The 20,170-nt window shown below is 44.7% G+C and overlaps 1 protein-coding gene across 1 annotated transcript in view; it reads right to left on the bottom strand.

Annotated features, from left to right (window-relative positions):
* Positions 1 to 20,170, bottom strand: part of RFX4 (regulatory factor X4) — a 165,840-nt gene that overhangs the window by 82,828 nt on the left and 62,842 nt on the right. Inside the window, exon 4 of the mRNA XM_065886804.1 lies at positions 9,091 to 9,214. Within this exon, the coding sequence (XP_065742876.1) occupies positions 9,091 to 9,214 (124 nt within the window). The remainder of the gene's footprint in view (positions 1 to 9,090; positions 9,215 to 20,170) is intronic.

A 20,170-nucleotide genomic window follows, 5' to 3' on the forward strand; every position in this document is an offset into this window, starting at 1 on the left:
TACAAGTACATCTGCCGCCCCAGATTCCCTTCCTCCTGTCTCCCTACCTCTTACTGGAGGTGGGGGGAGCCCTGCCCAGCAGGTGGCATCCACTGGTCTCCCCCCTTCCCCTCAGATCCAGCCCTGCCACTACACATCGGACCTTGGGAAGCCCACTCATTCTCTTTGACTTTTAATGTCCTTGTCTGGAAAATGAGAAGGTCTCACCAATAGATCTTTAAGTTCCCTTAATAGATTAAACTTCTTTACATTGAGGTGTTAGTAACTGGTAAGTATTAATGAATTATCCTGCTCTTTTGTAGTTGCATTTCCACAGACTTAAACGAAAGGAACTGAGGATTTTGAGATATCAGCAAGCCTTCGGGGGAGGTGTATTTGCGAGGTTAAAGGGCCTCCCGACGTATTCAAGTCGCACTGTGTCACAGCTGTCTAGTTGCCTATCCATGAATCAGCCTCTTCCTGACAAGCTCAACAAATCTTTGACCATAAATCATGCTACCCCACACAGTCTAAGCTACTCACTTGGTGCACTTATGTTTCCTCCCATGGGCTCCACATTTGAGAGTACACCCTGCACTCTCTTAGGATCCTGTGTTCCATTTTATAGTCGTGACACATAAAAGGACACATGGAGAGAAATGGGTGAAGGTGATCAAAAGGTACAAACTTCCAGTTATAAGATAAATAAGTCCTGGGTTGTCATGTACAGCATGCTGACTATAGTTAACAATATTGTACCGTATGATTGAAAGTTGTCAGGAGAATAGATCTCAAAAGTTCTCATCACAAGAAAAAAATATGTGTAACTCTGTGTAGTGACGGATGTTAACTAAATTTATTGTGTTGATCATTTTGCAGTACATACATACATCAAATCACTACGTTGTACACATAAAACTAATACGATGTTAGATGTCAATTACATCTCATTTTTTTAAAAGAAAAAGGATACGTGGATTTCTGAAATGCCCTTATGTGGATAAAATGGCTAGTTGTCTGCCCCTTTCCCTTTCTAACCAAACTCTAATTTTTTAGTCCAGGAGGCGATGGACTACATTTTCCTGCCTCTCTGACAGCCAAGGGCAGACAGTGAGACAAAAGAGGAAATCACTGGGCAGGGCTCTGGGAAAGCTTCTAAAGACAGCTGACTCAGCTGGAGTTTTGACCTTTCTCTCCCTACACCCTGTTTTCTACTTCTTGCCTGGAATTTAGGCTTTGTTGTCCAGCAGTCACTTTGGACCATGAGGTGACCTAGAAATTAGAAGCTATCTGCTAAGAATGGCAGAGCACAGAGAGAGAGAAGGAGCCCAGGTCCCTGATGCTCTTATAGAGCTGTTATACTAGGATAGGTTACCTTCTTTTAAACTTATTCTATGTGAAGAAAAGTAAAACCACAAATTTATTTAAGCCATTGTTTGGGAATGAGGAGAGGCATCTTTTACACACAGCCCCAATACAATTCCTAACTGATACACCTTCTGATTTCCACCCAGGATTTACCTCATAGGAAAGGTTCCAGGGACCCTGGAATCAGCTATCTCATCTTTAAACAGGAACAGAAAACGGCATCTAGTTCACAGGGCTGTGTGAGGATTAAATAAGGTAATATGTGCAGAAGGCTTGGCCCAGTGCCTGGCAAAGAGTGTCAGTGTTACTGTCATTATGATTTCTCATTGAAAAGTGTTTCCAGTTCATACGGTAAAGACCCTCACACCTTTGTAGACTAACTTCCCCACATGATAGATGGAGGGACTGAGGTTCAGACAGGGAAATGGGACCTGTCCAGGGTAATACAGAGAGTAAGAGTGATAGATCCTCAAATTCAGGGCCCAAAACTTGGCGTTATTGGAAACTCCTCACCTACTGCACATGGTGGACCCTCAGTAAAAGTCTGTGGAAGAAGACATTCTTTTGCCTTTAATCCTCCACCAGAATGCCTGTTACAAATGCATGGAAAGCAATCCAATTAGTAAGAGATATTCTCTTAGCTCAGAAATCTGAGGTCCAGTTTTTCTTTCCGAAAAAGCTTAGCTCTTGCTAAGCAGAGTAATGCTCCATCTCTGGGCAGGTGGAGCTTTTAGTTTCCAAAAGACCAGTGGAAAAGCAGGAGAAAGAAGCATTTGGTGAAACTGAAACTCTCGCTTCAGCTTCCATGGATCCCGCAAGTCTGCAGGTTAGGAGAAGGCAATACTAGGTAACTAGAGGTACTCCGGGATTGACCTGGTTCTCAGGCTGCCCTCACTCCCCACCCCGAGGAGGCAGCAGTTTCCTCCTCTGCGTCCCTCTGATCCTGGGTGTTCATAGCTCAGGGGGCACATCTGCCATCTTGTTTTGCAGTTTCTCACATGCATATGTCCGTTTGCAGCCTCCTCCCCTAGAGGACTCCATTTCCCATCTCCTGAGATAAACGCATACCTAATAAATACATACCTAAGGTTCACTTGGGTGAACCCAAGTGTTGAGGGGGAAGCAGAATGGGAAATACTGACAGGGGGGCTCCCAGTGCCTGGAACACCCTGGGGGGAAGATCTGAGGGGAAATTTCTCAATTGCAGTGACCAGCGCACTTGACCCTGAGAGACAGGCTGAGACTTCACTCCCAAATTTGATCATATGGAGGTGTCCAAGTGACTGCTAATGACAACACCAAAGTCAAAAGGACAACTGTTTACACAAAACCTGCCTCTACACATACGGACCGTACCCCCAAAATAAGTTGCTCTGTGTAAATGAGACAGTTAGGTACAGGGACTCTAGAGCCAGACTTCTCAGGGTCACATTCTGAATCACACATCTACTTACTGGCTGTTTGACCTTGGGCAAATTACCTAACTTCTCTGGGACTCAGTTTACCCATGTATGAAATGGGGATAATAGTTTCTACCTCATAGAGTTGTTTGGGGGATTAGACAAAGTTGACATATGTCAAGTGCATAGAACAGTGCCAGGTAATAGAAAGCACTATGTAAGTGTTCGCTCTTTTTATTAATTTTATTAAACATCTGTGAATGCTGCATTCATAATTAGATATAGCTAGACACTTCTAATATCTGTTAAAAAGAATTGTCTTTAATAAGCTTGGGTAATTTATGTGAGTAGATGTCATGTGTAGGCCAATTCTGATATTACCTTGTGTTTGTTTCCATTTACAGTTGTGTTGCTCTCTAAACATTTATTTCACTGCTTTTGCTGGAGAACTAGGGGTATCATTTTGGAAGTGTTTTTTCTCACCCTGACAAGCCTGGAGGCACCAGTAGCAGGAAGGAAAGGTTAGGGAAGAGCAGAAAGTCAGACCACTCTCCCCTCCCCCACTGCAGGTCCCCAGGCCACACGTGGTCAGTCCTGAGGTGGGGGGGAGGGGAGGAGTTTTCAAATGGATGAGAGACTGTAGGTTTCAACTAGAGCACTGGACTGGACTTTAGTGTCTACAAGAGCACCTAAATTATTGAAAAGAGGCTTGTTTTAACATCTTTATTGGAATATAACTGCTTTACAATGGCGTGTTAATTTCTGCTGTATAACAAAGTGAATCAGCTGTACATATACATATATCCCCATATCTCCTCCCTCTTGTGTCTCCCTCCCACCCTCCCTATCCCACCCCTCTAGGTGGTCACAAAGCACGGAGCTTATCTCCCTGTGCTACGTGGCTGCTTCCCACTAGCTATCTATTTTACGTTTGGTAGTGTATATATGTCCATGCCACTCTCTCACTTCGTCCCAGCTTACCCTTCCCCCTCCCCGTGTTCTCAAGTCCATTCTCTACATCTGCTGAGGCTTGTTTTTATAATCGATAACCGAAAAGCTATTAAACCTGCCACAAAACCATCAGGGGTCAGGGAAGGGAGTTTGGCCGTAACATGGTTGAGAAACAAAGCAAAGCCATTTTCTGTTTGCACATCACCAAGGTGGGCCTGTTCCATACCCGTCACACTCATGGGGGCTCCTCTGGGCTTCTCTAAGAATAAAAGCGTAACATGAGGCATTCAGAGAGCTGGTCAGAACCCTCCAGCATAAGGCCAGAGCCACAGGGTGAATCCTCAGCGGAGAAGCAAGAGCGGTGGGCAGTGGGAGGTCAGCTGGAGAGCACAGCCCTTCAGCCAGTGTGGACAGAGATCCAGAGGGTCTCCCCCCAAACCCACCACCGGACCCCTTTCCCCCAGCGTGTGGATGACGATCACAGCACAGGACACTGATAGCTGGGAAGAGCCTTCAGAGAGCACCAGCTGGTCAAAAAGACTCCTGTTGCCTTTCCTCTAGATACCCTCCCCCTCTGTCCCCCGACCCCGACCCTGGAGGAGTCAGAAGAGGAGAGAAAGAGTCCCCCCCCTTCCCTTTCACAGAGCAAATTCGGAGGCATCGTGGGGGGAGGTCTGCCTTCCATGTGAGATGGAAGTTTTAAATTGGACAGAACTGGGCTTTTTCATAGCTGAGAATGAGTTTTAATTATCCAGCCAAGACTGATATGATGGCTGATGCTGTGGGATTGCCCTGCAATGTTGTCAGAGGGCAGAGCAGGAACGACGGACAGAGGACTCTGAAGGCAGCTCTTTAAAGTAAGTGAAAATACAACCAGTTTCCATTGGTACCTCAACAAGTTCATCCCTACTCAGCAAATGGACTAATGGAAAGTGGATACAATGCCAATTTCGTATGGTGACCATAAGGCTTAAGCAAACTGCCACATGTCAAACGATTCATGGTGTTCTTAGCAAACAGCAATGATATAAATCATTCAGTCTTCAAATATCTGAAGATCTATTATGTGCCAGGCACTATTCTGGGGGCTAGGGATGCATAGTGAACAAAAAGGTCCTCATGGAGCTTCCATTCTAGAGAAAGAGATGGACAAAACACAAGCAACTAAAAAACATATATGTTACATATTTATTAGTTATATGTATTAATAATTATATATTATATGTAATAAAATATATAGATAATAATACTACAATATATAGATAACTATACATATATATTAGTAACATCATATATATATATATAGTAGTTCAGACAGTGATAAGTGCTATAAAGAAAAATAAAGTATGGTAAGAAGATAGAGGAGTTAGAACGGAATGCAGCCAATTTTAGAAAATAGTGATTTCTTCCATTGATAGAGAACTTTACAGTTTTAAAAAACATTCTCATAAGCACTGTCTCATTTTATCCCTGGAGTAATCTGGGACACTTCCCATCTAAAGGTAAGGAAACGGGAGCTCAGAAAAGTTAAGTGACTCCAAGTTGGATGACCTTTCATCACCCCAGCCAACAGCAAAAGCAGGCACAAGAAGTCAGCTCAGCTAGCAGCCTCAGGACGCTCTGCAATTCCGAAATTAATTCCAGGACCCAAAGTCAATACAACATTACTGGAAGCTAGTGCTTTTGGAGCTTGCCCACGGGGTTGGAGAGGGGATTTTTATTTCAGATCTTACTTGCAGCAGAGCAATCGTTGCCATCCACTTTACCAAGAACAGGGTCCCAGCCAGGCGACATGGGGACAGCTTTACCACTGATGTCTGTTTTACCTCAGCCCACTTGCAAGCCAGGTGGGAGGACGACCACCAATCTAATTTTTCTCTAAAACCTAAGCTGAAATAGTGAACTTTGCCTGCTCTAAGTTAAAAGTTCAGAGATGAATCATAAGTTTGGACGGCTCGGCTCAAAGGAAGACTGTCCACGATTACACTCCAAGGTTTTACAGAACTAGTCCCTTTCTCTCAAGGAGGTGGCAGCTGCAGTGTGCCGGGAGCCCTCAGGAAGGGAAAATGTGTCTGGGATTTCAATTCAACAAGCTCAATGCGAAAACCCTCAGCAGGTACCTTCTGTCCTCCGTGGCTGGAAGGACAGCCCCAATTTCCAGTGTACTTGAAATTGACGGCAAGGCAGCTGCAGAGAGCTTTTGCATTTGTGCTTTAATTTCAGTTAGAGTATTTCGGGACTGGAGATAAGACAGAGTTCGGATGCTTTTTTTTTTTTAACATCTTTATTGGAGTATAATTGCTTTACAATGGTGTGTTCGTTTCTGCTGTATAACAAAGTGAATCAGCTATAAATATACATATATCCCCATAGTCCCCCCCTCTTGCGTCTCCTTCCCACCCTCCCTAACCCATCCCTCTAGGTGGTCACAAAGCACCAAGCTGATCTGCCTGTGCTACGCGGCTGCTTCCCACTAGCTATCTGTTTTACGTTTGGTCGTGTATATATGTCCATGCCACTCTCTCACTTCGTCCCAGCTTACCCTTGGATGCCTTTTATTTATTTATTTGTTTTTTGCGGTACGCGGGCCTCTCACTGTTGTGGCCTCTCCCGTTGCGGAGCACAGGCTCCGGACGTGCAGGCTCAGCAGCCATGGCTCACAGGCCCAGCCGCTCCGTGGCATGTGGGATCCTCCCGGACCAGGGCACGAACCCGTGTCCCCTGCATCGGCAGGCGGACTCTCAACCGCTGCGCCACCAGGGAAGCCCTTGGATGCCTTTTTAAATGACTATTTTGGAAGCACCTGGCACTGTAATTCTTCTTAGAGAGGAAATTTATTATTTGGGAAAATATTCTGAAAAGCCATTTGGATTAAATGAGACTTATGGGCACAGATGCCAGCAGGAAGCAAGGACTAGAAAATAGAGGAAATTTGGTGGAGGTTGTCCCAAGAAGGAAGGAGAGGGAGAGTGCAGGGGGCAGCAGGAGACGGTAGAGGAGGACAGGAGAGGCAGCAGAGCAGAGAGGGCGGGACCAGCTGTGGGGAACTGGCAGGAGGGCCAGGAGCGTTTTGGGATGGGACCCCTTTCCATGGGACCACGTTCCATGGGACCACGTTTGGGATGTAAACTACCGCTGCACACTTCAGTCTCCTAGGATGCTTTAGTCTACATGGATGCTTTCTGTGGACTGCCTTGTGCAAAGCGAAGAGGACCCTGAGTTTCATCCCTAGCTCATGATGGTACAGAACAGGGCTGTCTACTAGAACTGCCTGTGGAGATGGAAATGTTTTATTTGCACTGTCCAATGTGGTAGCCTCTAGTTCCATGTGGCTACTGAGCATCTGAAATATGGCTAGCGTGACTGAGGAACTGAATTTTAATTTTGTTTAGGTTAAACAACTGGGTGTGGCCAGAGGCTACTGTACTGATAGCACAGGTGTGGAGAGAGGGGGCATATGCAGAAAGAGGAGTCCCAAGTCAAGGTGACCCTGAGGATGCAAACACCCTGGGACTTGCTGAAATCTTGGGGGCAGATCTGAGACTTGAAATAGGAATGGAACTAGGATGCTGGGAGGAGAGGAAGAGTTAAATCGATTTTACCTAGATCACAAGGTCAAGGAAACCCTGAGCTGACAACAGGGTTACAAAAGAATTTGAGAGAAAAAGGAATAGAAGGTCCTTACACAGGCAAATTGGAGTTTCTAGAAGTGCTGAATTTTTTTGTTTTTTGTTTTTGTTTCAGAATCTAAGTTAACAAATGGCTATCTGTATCTGTGCACAAGCATCTCATGGAAAATTCATAATAACAGTCGTAATGGCACATGGTAGGTGTTACTAAATATCTGAGCGACCAGATGACTGAGTGCACAGTACCCTACGTCAGCCCGCCACCCTCTCAGGTGAATCTTGCAACGTCCCAGGAAGAAGGCAGGGGTTAATTCCCATTTCACAGCTGAGAGGACTGAGTCTCAGAGAGGTTAAGTGATAAGTCCAGGAGAGCTAGGATTCTTGGTCTTTTGGTTCACCCAACCTGACTCTCCATTTCGGCCTCTGGGAGGGAGTGTGTAGATGCAAGAGAATGTTCCAGGATCCCAGACACAGGACAGGGATACACTCCTGCTGTGCTCTTCCTTCTCCCACTGCTGAGAGGCTCTCAGTGCCCCTCTCTAGACTGGGAGCCCCTCCACAGCAGGACCCATACCGGGATCCCTCTGAGTCTCCACTGCCTGACACAGTGCATGCCACACAGCCAGTCTCAGCCAACAACACTGCCCGGCTGAAGAAATGAACGAAAGAAACAGCAAGGGTGGTTTCGCCGCTGATTTTTTAAAAAATTCTTTTCACTTTGGAGAAGGAATATTAACCCATCACACAAGCATTTTTCCCTTCCTAAGTCACCACAGAGCATCTTCCCATTTACTGAGTGGAGCCAATTCTCAGCCACTCAGTTTCAGACTCCGGGGTGGTTGGCTCAGGCCTAATATTGCCCTTTGTTTTTTCTTGCTGATGATTTATCTGTTGAGGATCTGAAAAGTGAATTTCTGAAACACTGACCCCTTCCTGCCATTTCAGTCCTTGTTACACTTGCACTCAGAAAACTGGTAAGGAATAGTGGTGCAGGACAAGCTTGCCTATTTTTTATTAGTCGATGTGGAAAAATAGTTACACACAGGAAAAAGAAGCTAATAAAAGGAGAAAGAGTTTAGATGTATTGACTCAAATTAAACTGAATATTTTGGGGGTGTAAAAAAATCTAGATCTTTATCAAATAAACACATGATGAGTCTTAAATTGAGTTCCAATAGCCTTCCTTGGCCAGCTGAATATGAATGATCAATGCTGATGATTTTTTGTAGAGAGAGCCCTGAGTGTGGAATGTATTTTTAGCATAAGTGGATAGAGAACAGTCAGGCCTGTAGTGATATTACAAACAGTACCACCCCCAGCTGAGGACTCCCAGACCTCCAAGCTATGATACAAGGCCACTTCCCAGTTTCTCTAAGCCTCTCACATTACTAAGCCAAGCAGTTTGCCTGTCCCAGGCTCACTGACATATATATAACACACTTGCAAGTTCAATATTTGCCGCTCAGAGAAAAGAAGTTACTGTCTGCAAATTAAGTACCAAGGAAATTCAAGGTAGACATTCACTTTTACTTTACAACGTGTCTGAATTGTTTGAAATATTTAATTAATTAATAATTACTTTGGTATTACTCTGTTTTGGTATTTGGTTTGGTATTACTCTGTTAACAACTGTTTGGTAACCAATGTATTTACTTTGGTAACCTAAAAAAAAAATTAAATGATTTAAAACATGATTAGGAACTGTGCATAAATTACTTAGAAGTAGGGAAGAAAAGGAAAAAGTCTGGTGAAGTTGGACTCACCTTTCCAAAGCTGGCAGCGTTGACGGGCTGGGTGTCATTCTTCTCGCAGAAGTCCAGGTAATGCATGTAGAGGGCACTGCGAGGGATGCAGACCCCTTCTGCAATCTCATAGTTCTCCTCCAGCCTGGGGAAATAAAAGCTCAGTGAACAAACCCAAGAAAGAAGGATCTGTTCTTTCTAGTCCTCCTGCAGAGATGGGCAGACCTGAGAAATAACTCTTTTCTTACAGATGGGGAAACCAAGGTCCACGAAGACAAAAGTCTGCCTAAGGTCAGGAATGGAGTTAGCAGGTTAGCAGGATCAGACCCCTGGTCCCTTTGGGTATGACCTCAGGTCACTTTTCCAGTCCAAATTCCCAGTCCCTTTCCTCTGCGTTGCCATTGGCCTGACCACATTCTGGGTGAATCAGATTCCCCCAAACTGCAAAAAATGATAGAGGATATTGCAGGTGCTCCCCTCAGTCAAGCTACCCACTGTGTAGCCATTCCTGATAGGTGTTAAAATCTTGGGGCTTCTTGGCTAACAAGAGCATTAGAGTGAGACAGCCTGGGTAAACAAATGCCCCGGCACAGGCTGGACAGCTAGACAGCCACTAACCCACTGCTGAAGGAGGTTACATGACCACAGCAGGGAGTTGAATTGCTTGTTTCCTTTAGGCTCACCTTCCCTGCTGTACTGGGATTATACGATTCTACACCCATTACCTTCTTAATGACTATAGGTTAGGGTTTCAGGGTAGGAACTTTTCCATCTGGGTTCAAATCCCAGCCTTATTACTTGCTGGCTTGGTGACCTCGGGTAAGTTACTTAACCTCAGCCCTCAGTTTCCTTTTGGAGGTACTGACTGTAACCGCCTCTCAAGGTTGTCATGACAATCAGATGTAATGTGTGACATGCATCAGCATGGGGCCTGGCACATGGTGAGAGCTTAGTAGGTGTTAGACCTCATTATCATCCACTTTTCTGCTCCATAAAACATTTTGGGGCACTCAAGATGTCCAGAATTTGTGCTAGATACTGGGAACATAAAAGTAAACTAGATACAGTTGTTGATTTTTTTCCCCTCTTTAACCCAAACACCAGAATGTAGGCATCCAATCATCAAGTTCCCCCTCACCACCATGTCAGCTGTGAAGAAAACAGAAGACAACAAACAACACACTGGTGTTCATTGTGGATGTCAAGGCCAACAAGCACCAAATTAAACAGACTGTGAAGAAGCTCTATGACGCTGACGTGGCTAAGGTCAACGCCCTGATCAGGCCTGATGGAGAGAAGAAGGCATATGTTTGACTGGCTCCTGAATATGAGGCTTTGGATGTTGCCAACAAAGTTGGGATCATCTACACTGAGTCCAGCTGGCTAATTCTAAATATAAAAGTTTTCACTGTTAAAAAGAAAAGAGGGCTTCCCTGGTGGCGCAGTGGTTGAGAGTCCGCCTGCCGATGCAGGGGACACGGGTTTGTGCCCCGGTCTGGGAGGATCCCACATGCCGTGGAGCGGCTGGGCCCGTGAGCCATGGCCGCTGAGCCTGCGCGTCCGGAGCCTGTGCTCCGCAATGGGAGAGGCCACAACAGTGAGAGGCCCGCGTACCGCAAAAAAAAAAAAAAAAAAGAAAAGAAAGAAAAGAATGTAGGCGTCCAAAAGAATCAGGCTCCTTTGTCATGGACACTTTGGAAGGTTAAACATCTCTTCCAACAAAACTGCTGGGGCACATGACAGTTTGGGGACTTCTCTTTGGTCCCCGCTGCCTTCAGAGTGTGGGGCACACACTGTTCAATAGAAAATACTTCTCCTCTGACTGTGAACTGGATATTAGGAAACAACCCCAGGTCATTTGGAACCAAGTTTGAGGGCTAAAGTGACTGGAATAACCTTTTTCTCCCAACTGTTTTTCTAGGGGTTCAAAAATAAGGCATGATGCTAAAACAATGAATTGAATGTCCTCAAGTGGCTTCTAACTTTCTCTGAGGGCACTTGCCAAAGAAGTGGTCCAGCGCTGTTGTAACTGAAGTGGAATGAGGACACGGCCTCCCGAGGTGCCCACTTGAAAGGGCAGTGCTCATTCGGCTCATTGCAACATGTGGTTGAAAGAAAATCAGTTCAATCATTTCATATCCAAACCCCACGGATGACGCAGAGGACCAAACAACCCAAGGAACGCTCAGACAAATGAAGATGCCTGTGCTGAGCCATCCCAGGTAGTCGCACCCACTCCCCCCTCTTCTGGGAAGGGGAACACTGAGTAACGCCTGAAAATTTTTATAAGTGTTCCAGGAAATAGTGTATGCAATCCCTCCTAGGCAACCTAATTCCTTGAGGCTGGGGTGGTGTCTGATTCACTTCTGCATTTTTAAAGTCCAACAGACTCCGTGGCACACAGCAGGTATTCAGTAAATGTTTGATGGATAGATTGTGTCAGTCATATATTCATTCAACAAATATTTACTGATCTCTTATCACCCAACAGGTGCTGGGGATACCATGGTGTGCAAGATAGCCCTTGTTTGTGCATGGAGAACAGATTAATGGTGGACAGGTGGATAAAGACACAGGTAATCTTCAATTCAACAAATATTTATTGAGTGCCAGGCAGTGTTCTAGACTTTAAGGAAACAGTGGTGAACAAAACAAAGGCCCTGTCCTGAAAGGGCTTACATTCTATGTCTCCCCAACATCATACATTGGAACTCTAAATGTATTTCCCTGTGGGAAAATGGTTTCACATAGAGATTAGGTTTCTTAGGACTATCCTAAGCCTCGGGGCTGGTGTGAATGGGGATCAGCCGTCTAGTTTAGCCTGGACCCCTAAATGCCATTCACAGTATTGTTTCCCTATAAAAGTGAGTTCAAAGGTCCAAATAACCAGCTTATGCACAAACTCGTGGGGGTCATCTGAAAAATGCAGCTTTCACCAAATGGGGTCTCACAAACAGTCTTTGTTTGGCCTGAACAGTGTTGGACCAACTTTTAAAATTCAGGACATTTCACATAAGAATCTGGATTTCTGGCTTCTTTTGAAAAGGCTGAGATCTGGCAACACTGGGCCCATATTCCCCGCGTGACAATTGGGCAGAGTTACATGTGCCCTCGAGTTGGCCAGAGTCCTCACTCCTCCCTATTTTTCTTACACCCAATCTATTTTCTGTTCCTTGTCTGCCTCCTGTAGGCTCTTGTGTTGACATAAGACACAATCTATGCCCTAGTTCACTTTGCAGTTTATTGTGGGGAGCATAATGCACAGAAATAAGAATATTTAAATACTACAAACTCCCAACCACAGGTGCAGAGGAATGTGGGAAGACAGAGAGATTACTGTGTAGATGGGAACAGATGATTAAGGTTTCATGATGAACTGGAATTAGAACTTTGTAACAACAACAACAGCTAGCATCTGTTGAGCTCTTACTAGGTGCCAGGCATGGGGTATACATTATCTCACAATAACCATTTGATGTCCATATTTTAGATGAGGAAACTGAGGCACAGAGAGCGAAATTCATTTGCCCATGGTCATGCGGCTGGTAAATGGGAGAGTTTGTCTCACTGTGAACCACTGTGGTATTCTGCCATGGGAGACGGAGGGGGTTCCAGGCAAGGAGAACAGCAAGGCTAAGAGACAAACGTGGCTCAAGCTTTGGATGATGGAGACACTGGTCTGAGTGGAGAAGAGGGCTTGTAAAGGAGTATCTAAAAGGAAAGAACCATGGGGGAGGGGCATGCCGCATAAGAGAATATGGCTTGGCCTAAGAGTTTAGCAACCTCCAGAGTTGAAGAGTTACTATGAAAGCCTTATTTTCAGAAGGTAATGGAGTGTTACTCAGACAGGATTGAAAAAAATATTCAGACAGGAAGACCTGAGTGTTTCCAGGATGCTGTAGGAATAATAATAATGTAATCAAATACAATAGAATACTGCGCAGCCATAAGAAGGAATGAAATAATGCCATTTTCAGCAACATAGATGGACCTAGAGATTATCATACTAAGTGAAGTAAGTCAGAAAGAGAAAGACAAATACCATATGATACCACTTATATGTGGAATCTAAAATATTATACAAATTAACTTATTTACAAAACAGACTCACAGACATAGAAAACTTATGGTTAACCAAAGGGGTAAGGGGGTGAGGGACGGATAAATTAGGAGTTTGGGATTAGCAGATACCAACTACTATACATAAAGTAGATAAAGGAGAAGGTCCTACTGTATAGGACAGGGAACTATATTCAATATCCTGTAACAAATCATAATGAAAAAATGTGAAAACTAATATATATGTAACTGAATCACTTTGCTGTACACCAGAAACGAACACAACATTGTCAATCAACTATACTTCAATTTTAGAATGTAATCAACAACAGTAACTAGCATTAATTTAAAGTTTAATATGTTGTATTTGCCAGCAATGGATTGAGACTAAAAGAACGTTTAAAGAAAAAAAAAAACAAAAAAAACCCCCAAGTCTCATAGGTTTCCTCTTAGACGACTGAGCGTGCCACTAAGCAATTTCCTTAGAAAGCTTAACTTCAACTCTTTAGGCTACTGTGTTGTGGGATATTTTCCAGTTTAATGCATAGACAAGAACAATCTGGGAAGCTGGAACTTTGTGCATAACCAGCTGTGTGCTTTTTGCTTATATTTACTAATGATTTTCTAAAATTGGTTTTGGCCAGAAAAATCCATGGACACATTCAACAAACATGCATTTCAAACCATTCAGAATTCATCTTATAAAAAGCACATGGGGCTTCCCTGGTGGTGCAGTGGTTGAGAGTCTGCCTGCCGATGCAGGGGACACGGGTTCGTGCCCCAGTCCGGGAAGATCCCACATGTCGCGGAGCGGCTGGGCCTGTGAGCTATGGCCGCGGAGCCTGCGTGTCCGGAGCCTGTGCTCCGCAACAGGAGAGGCCCGCATACCGCAAAAAAAAAAAAAAAAAAAAAAAGCATATGATCCTTCAAATTATAGGGAGCCAGTTAAGTTTTTAAAGCATAGGAGTGCCAGGATCAAATTTATTCTCTGGAAAGGTCACCTTGGCACCTCTATGGTGAGTGGACAAGGAGTACTAGTGAAGACTGGCACATAGGGGCTGACTAGGTAGTACTTGTAGAATGAATGAGTGAATGAATGAACAAATGAGATCGGTTTGGAGCCACGTTAATAGTCAGGGCAGGAAATGATGGAGCATGGATTGAAGGAGTGGCTGTCAGGGCAGAGATAACACCTAGGCTGTGGGTCTCATGCTGCCAGATGTGAGGAGGGTGGGAGCAACCAAGGAAGCCCTCAAGTTCATAACTGGGTTGGATGGGTGCAAAGGGGCTCCATCCCCACGATTAAGAAAAGCTGAGGAGGTGAGTTACAGGGGCGGGAATAATGCTTCCAAATGTTGTGCTAAAGGGCATGGGTTCCCAGATAAATTCCTGGCTCCCCCCTCATTGGTTACTTTACTTAAGCCCCCTGTGCCTCAGTTTCTATTTGTTGTTTGTATGGTTCGTTTGCTCACTAAATCTGGTCAAGAAATCAGGATTAAATACAAGGTCAAGTTTAAAATACATCCCATTAAATGAATCCATAGCTGCAACAAACTATCAATATCTGAATCGTATGGGTGTAAGTCACAGTTCACACAGGCTGAGCTAATTAAGCAGGTACCTGCCAAAGGCCAGAGCCTTCTAAATAACTATATTCTTATCCACGCTTTGTTTCTCTTACTGGAGCTTCTTTGCCTCAAGGTATCTAGGTGGCTTATGACTATGAAGCATTTTAATAAGCTCTATGAGTGAAGACACGTAATTGGAGTTAAGGGCAACTTTGATGCTTGATGAGTTTCTACAGGAATAGCATCATGACACCTTTCCCCAAACCTTCTTACAAACCCCAGAGGGTCCGTGCATGTACCGAAGTTGCTAATTGAAATGCCAGCTTCCTGACCAAGGCATGGCAGAAAGGCAGTTAATTATTGCTCTTCATATCTGATGAAATTTCCCCTTTTCCTCCTCACTTTTACAGGACATCATTAGTCTGACATGGTGAACAATACTCCATTATACCTGGATCTATTTTTTTTTAATGATCACCAAAACATTCTCCACGTCTTCCATTTTCTGATCTTCTATTTAACAACCTGATCATGTTTGAATTGAGCCTATCCTATTATGGAGAGATAATGACCTCGGCCCGCTAGCCAGCATGAGTCATTATCTGCAGTGTACATTTTTAAAAGACCTCCTCACAAGGTTTCAGCATGCGGCATCCGGGGGCACGTGGTGGAAGCTTCGTATTAGCGCTTTACAGTGAAGAGCAGATGTCTCAGCGCGTAGCATAATTTCTCCCTCTGCTCTCATTTTAAACGTATGTTTTCTTCTATGTTCACGTGGGCTTTCAGTCCAGCCTCCACTCCTCGAGTCCTGGTAGACATGTCTGGGACAGAAACTTTTTTCTACTATTTTACCCAAAGAAAAGAAAACAGGATTTTTTTTTTTTTACTTGCTAAACATCATAATTTATTACTGAGGTTATCAGAGAGATCTGAGACTGCAAAATATGTGAGAAAAAAAAATCTGGCCAAACAATCAGAGCCAAACAATAGTCTAAACCCTTCAGTGGCTCCCCTCTGCCTCTCACAGAAGTTCAGATTCCTTACCTTGGCACCCAAGGCCCCCTATCTCTCTGACCCTGACTACTTCTCCTTCTCCAGGCTTCTCTGGCCTCACTCCCCTACACATACACTTCTCTCCAGCCGGCAGGACTGTCTGCCATTCCTCAAACATATCTTGCCACGCTCCCCGCTACGGTACACGTTCCCTGGCCTTCCCACCATGGGAGGGGACCCCCTCTGCTGGGCCTCACCCTTCAAGGCTCAGCTCAAATTTCTCTTCCACCAAACTGTGCTTAATTTCCACCCAGCCCCAACTGCTGATCACTCCTTAATCATTTCTTCCTTGACAAATTCACGTATTCATTCATTTGATAACATGTAGAGTGCTGAGTTATGTCTGTAGAGGAAAACACCTTGACTGAGCAGACACATCTTCTCCTCCTAGAGCTCTCACCGCCTCCTGGGGATTTCCACAGCTCTTCCGAACAGCTTCACTGAGAGACAGCAGTTTTACAGTCAGGGATCACTGAGTCTGAATCTTCCTCCACCACTTGCAAGCACTACAGTCTCAGGTATGTTACCTGAGCTCTCAGACTCTTGCTTCCTTCATCTGTAAAATGAGGGAAACGATACCCAACACCCAACTCCCAAGTTGCTGTGAGGGTTAAACAAGAATCCAAGCACAGCCCTCAGCCCTCCAGCTGGCATATGTACATCACTCAACGGAGGGTAACTATTGGTGTCATTCTGTATTAGCCCAGAACATTCAGGTAACACTTCACATCTTAGACTGAAAGTCCTGTGAAGGCAGGGACCAAAGCACACTTCTATTTATGCCAGTATAGTTCCTAGCACTGTGACCTGAACACGGTCAGTAACAGTGTGGAAGGAAGGAGGCGGGGCAGGTGTGTGTGTGTGTGTGGCAAGGGCTGGGGGCAAGGAAGGAAAGCAGGCTTTTGCACAGATCAAAAAAAAGTTAAAAAAAATCTTAACACCTGGGGGGTTAAAGGAAAAGCCTGTTTATATTAACAGATCTGATTTATATTTTCAAGCACCTGCTCTTGTGCCAGAGATGTTGATATTTGCTATCACTACTCCCACAAATGGGTAACTTTATCTCCATGACATGGAGGAAGAAATGGAGAGTTGGGGAGGCTAAGTGACTTGCCCCAAACTACTCGGCTGGGAAAAGCCTGCCTTGGAGTATGAACTCCGGGACGATGCTTCTAAAGCTCTCACTCTGTGCTAGGGACTGACATCCATGTGCTCAGTGAGTCAGCATTACCTATTGAGCACCTACTATGCGCCAGGCACCGCAGAATACAGCAGTGAATGAGAAGACGCAATCCCCACCATCGCCTTTAGGAAGCCGACAGTTTCTCAGAAGGAAGATGGGAACCAAGGAGAGAACACCACCAGATGATAAATAAGTACAAAATGGTGGCATTTGGCTCATGTGGGCTCGGATTCTACAGAAGGCCAAAACAAATAAACAAAACCCACCCAATCTATTTTATTAAACTGCAACAATTAAGCCCACAGTTTGCTGCTGGGTGACAAACACGAGTTCAGGTGGGTCCCTGGTGTTTCTCCTAGGACCTCGCTGGCCCTGCCTCCCCTTGCTTGAGGGTCTTCTTATAAGGAGTCAGGCATTTCCCCCATGTGAGTGGAGTGAGACTGGGACCATCTGCTGTGTTGAGTTGCCCTCTTCCAATAGGGGTAATAATCCTGCCTCCTCTACCCGATTTTCGTGAGATCCAGTGAGCTCAGCCAGCAACATCAGCTGGGGTAAGCCTGGCACACCAGGGGTATTGGCTCAACCTGTAAGTTTGGTCCTTGCTCAGCCATGGACTGAGTCAGGGATTTATTTCTGCCATTGCAATGACTCAACTGGACCAGAATCTACACTAATCTAATCCAAATCTTGTGCTTTGCCTACAAGCTACCAAACTGGTGCTCCAGAAAGGCCTGGAATTAGCCAGCTTCTGGCATCCCTCTGTTCACTTTTTGATTAATCAAGTCCTTTTCTTTCTTTCTTTCTTTTTTTTTTTTTTTTTTTTTGGACAAAAACTAGGCAGTACAGTAGAAGAGTGTCACAAGTTCTGTGCTGCTGCTAACCCACCTGTCGGGGCCTAGGCTACAGGTTGGCAGCCAGAGTGCTGGTGGCCCCAAATGGCAGTGGAGGGGATTTTGGCACCATCCTCTACCATAAACCACCCCCTTCAATCTTCCCTTTCCATCTCTTCCCTGCCTCTACTCATCTCCACTTCACCGTTACAAATAGGGCTGCAAAGAACATCTGCATATGTGTCCCCCTGCACACCTGCACACCTGGGCGAGTGTTTCTCCATGTCAGTACCCAGGAGTGGATGCACATATTAAAATGTTAATGGGACGCAAAATTGCCCATTCAAATGGCTTTACCATTTTATACCTTCACTCACAGCACAAACTATTCTCTAAAAATAAGAACCTAGCTCTACAACATAGCATCTCATTCTCTGAGACATTTACACCCTTCACGTTGTCCTGCTTAAGCTACCTTTCTCCATCTCTGGCTGAGGACTTCTAGCGGGACATAGTCGCACCTATTGGCACTATATGTCACTTCTGGTTACATTCAGAGCTAAAAATGTTTAGCCTCCCTTTCTGGAGTGAGGTGGACTAACTCATACTATGAAAGCAAATAAGGTTATGCCACCGTTGAATAAAGAATTAAATCAGAAATGGGTACACAACGTCAGGTATTGGTGACATCCCGTGGGTCTGGTCTAGCAGCTGTGGCCGGGTCTAAAACGTCACCGTACTTCTTTGGCACACTACCCAGCCCAATTTTCTACCTCTGGCCTCCGAGAACATTTTAAAGAGAAACACCGAATTTATTTTGTTTCATATTGATTTGAAATATTGAAAGCCTAGCAATCACCCAAGCCTCATTTTTATTTTTTCAAAAGAAAGGAAAATGTCTCCCACGAAAGTGACAATTTGGTCTTCAATCCTCTTCCTTTGGGGAAGGGCCTCCCTTTCCCTGGAAACTGCAGACAGGGAAGTGTCTCCCCCCTGATGGCACACAGGAGCTGAGAGTGACACTGGCAACAAGAGAGGTGTGTGAGAGGGCGGGGCAGTGGAGGTGGACACGTGCTGGCAGCGAGTAGGCCAGGACAGCAGACAGGCTGCTTTCCCTGCCGAAATCCTCTTTGTGAATAGAGGTTATTGTGTGGCCAGGATTCCAGCAGGGCTCACCATCCCCAGTGGGTTGGGCTTTACTAACCTCATGACCAAGGATGCTGGAAAGTGTTTGGCGGAAGGCATTTGACGATATTTGCAGGCAAATATTCTGCTGGGAACTGCCTCCAGATTACGTGGCCCTGCTCATTTTCAGCTGCTTGGCTGTTGTATTATTTGTTCTTAGAGTGGGGATGGTCTCTAGGGTGATGGGGAGGGGCTCTCGGCAAGGTGGGAGAAGGCAGAGAGGCAAATAGCTCCTAAACCAATTCCAGGAACAAGCCAAGCGTCCCGGGAGAACTGGGCACTATCAGGCCAGTGGCTACCACCTTGGCGGTGAGGCCAAGGTCCTTTCCTGGGGCTGCCTGCTACCCCTGGAGAGAGGGGACAACGTGAAGGATACAGATGCCTCGGAGGATGAGATGCCATGTTGCGGAGCTAGGTTCCCATTTTTAAAAAAACAGCATTTTGTATACTTCGGCTGAATATGAAATGGTAAGGCCATTAGAGTGGGCAATTTTGCAATCCTGTTAACATTTTCTGTGCGCCCAGCACTTCCACTGCCTGATACCCAGAGAGAAGAAACCCTTCAGCAGGTGTGTGAGGGGACATATGAAGATGTTCTTTGGGACTTTATGTGTAAAGGCAAAGATGAGATTTGGACACAACCTAAATGTAGGTCAAAGAGGGAAATGGCGAACTGAATTCTGCCGCTGTCTTACATGAAATTCTGTGCAGCAGTTAAAATGAGGTTGTTCTTTGGGGACTAATCTGGGTATAGCTTCGGGGTATTCGACTAAGGAGAGAAAGCAAGCTGTGGATCAAGACAGTGTGACAGGTTGTGGAACAATATTTTTAGTGTTCTATGTCTGTATTCTTTTTATAAAGGAGAAAATACTAAATAAAAAACCACAATTCAGAAACTTCTATCAGTACATATGCATGTAAATGCATAGGCAAGGGACAGTAATAAATAAATAAATAAATAAATAAATAAATAAATATATATATATATATATATATATATATACACACACACACACACACACGCAGGTATACACACCCACACACATACATATTTCTCACTGGTAACAGCGCTGCTCTGGAGGAGGTGGACTTTAACCTTATCTGTAATGTTTTCGTTTTAAAATAAGGAAATGCATTTTGCGTAAATAAAATAAAATTTAAATGTAAATGTGTATTTGTTGAATTTATTTGCACCTTGCCTTTTTCTAAACAGCTAACAAAAT

The sequence above is a fragment of the Phocoena phocoena genome, chromosome 11 (genome assembly GCF_963924675.1).
Source record: "Phocoena phocoena chromosome 11, mPhoPho1.1, whole genome shotgun sequence".
Lineage (NCBI taxonomy): Eukaryota > Metazoa > Chordata > Mammalia > Artiodactyla > Phocoenidae > Phocoena > Phocoena phocoena.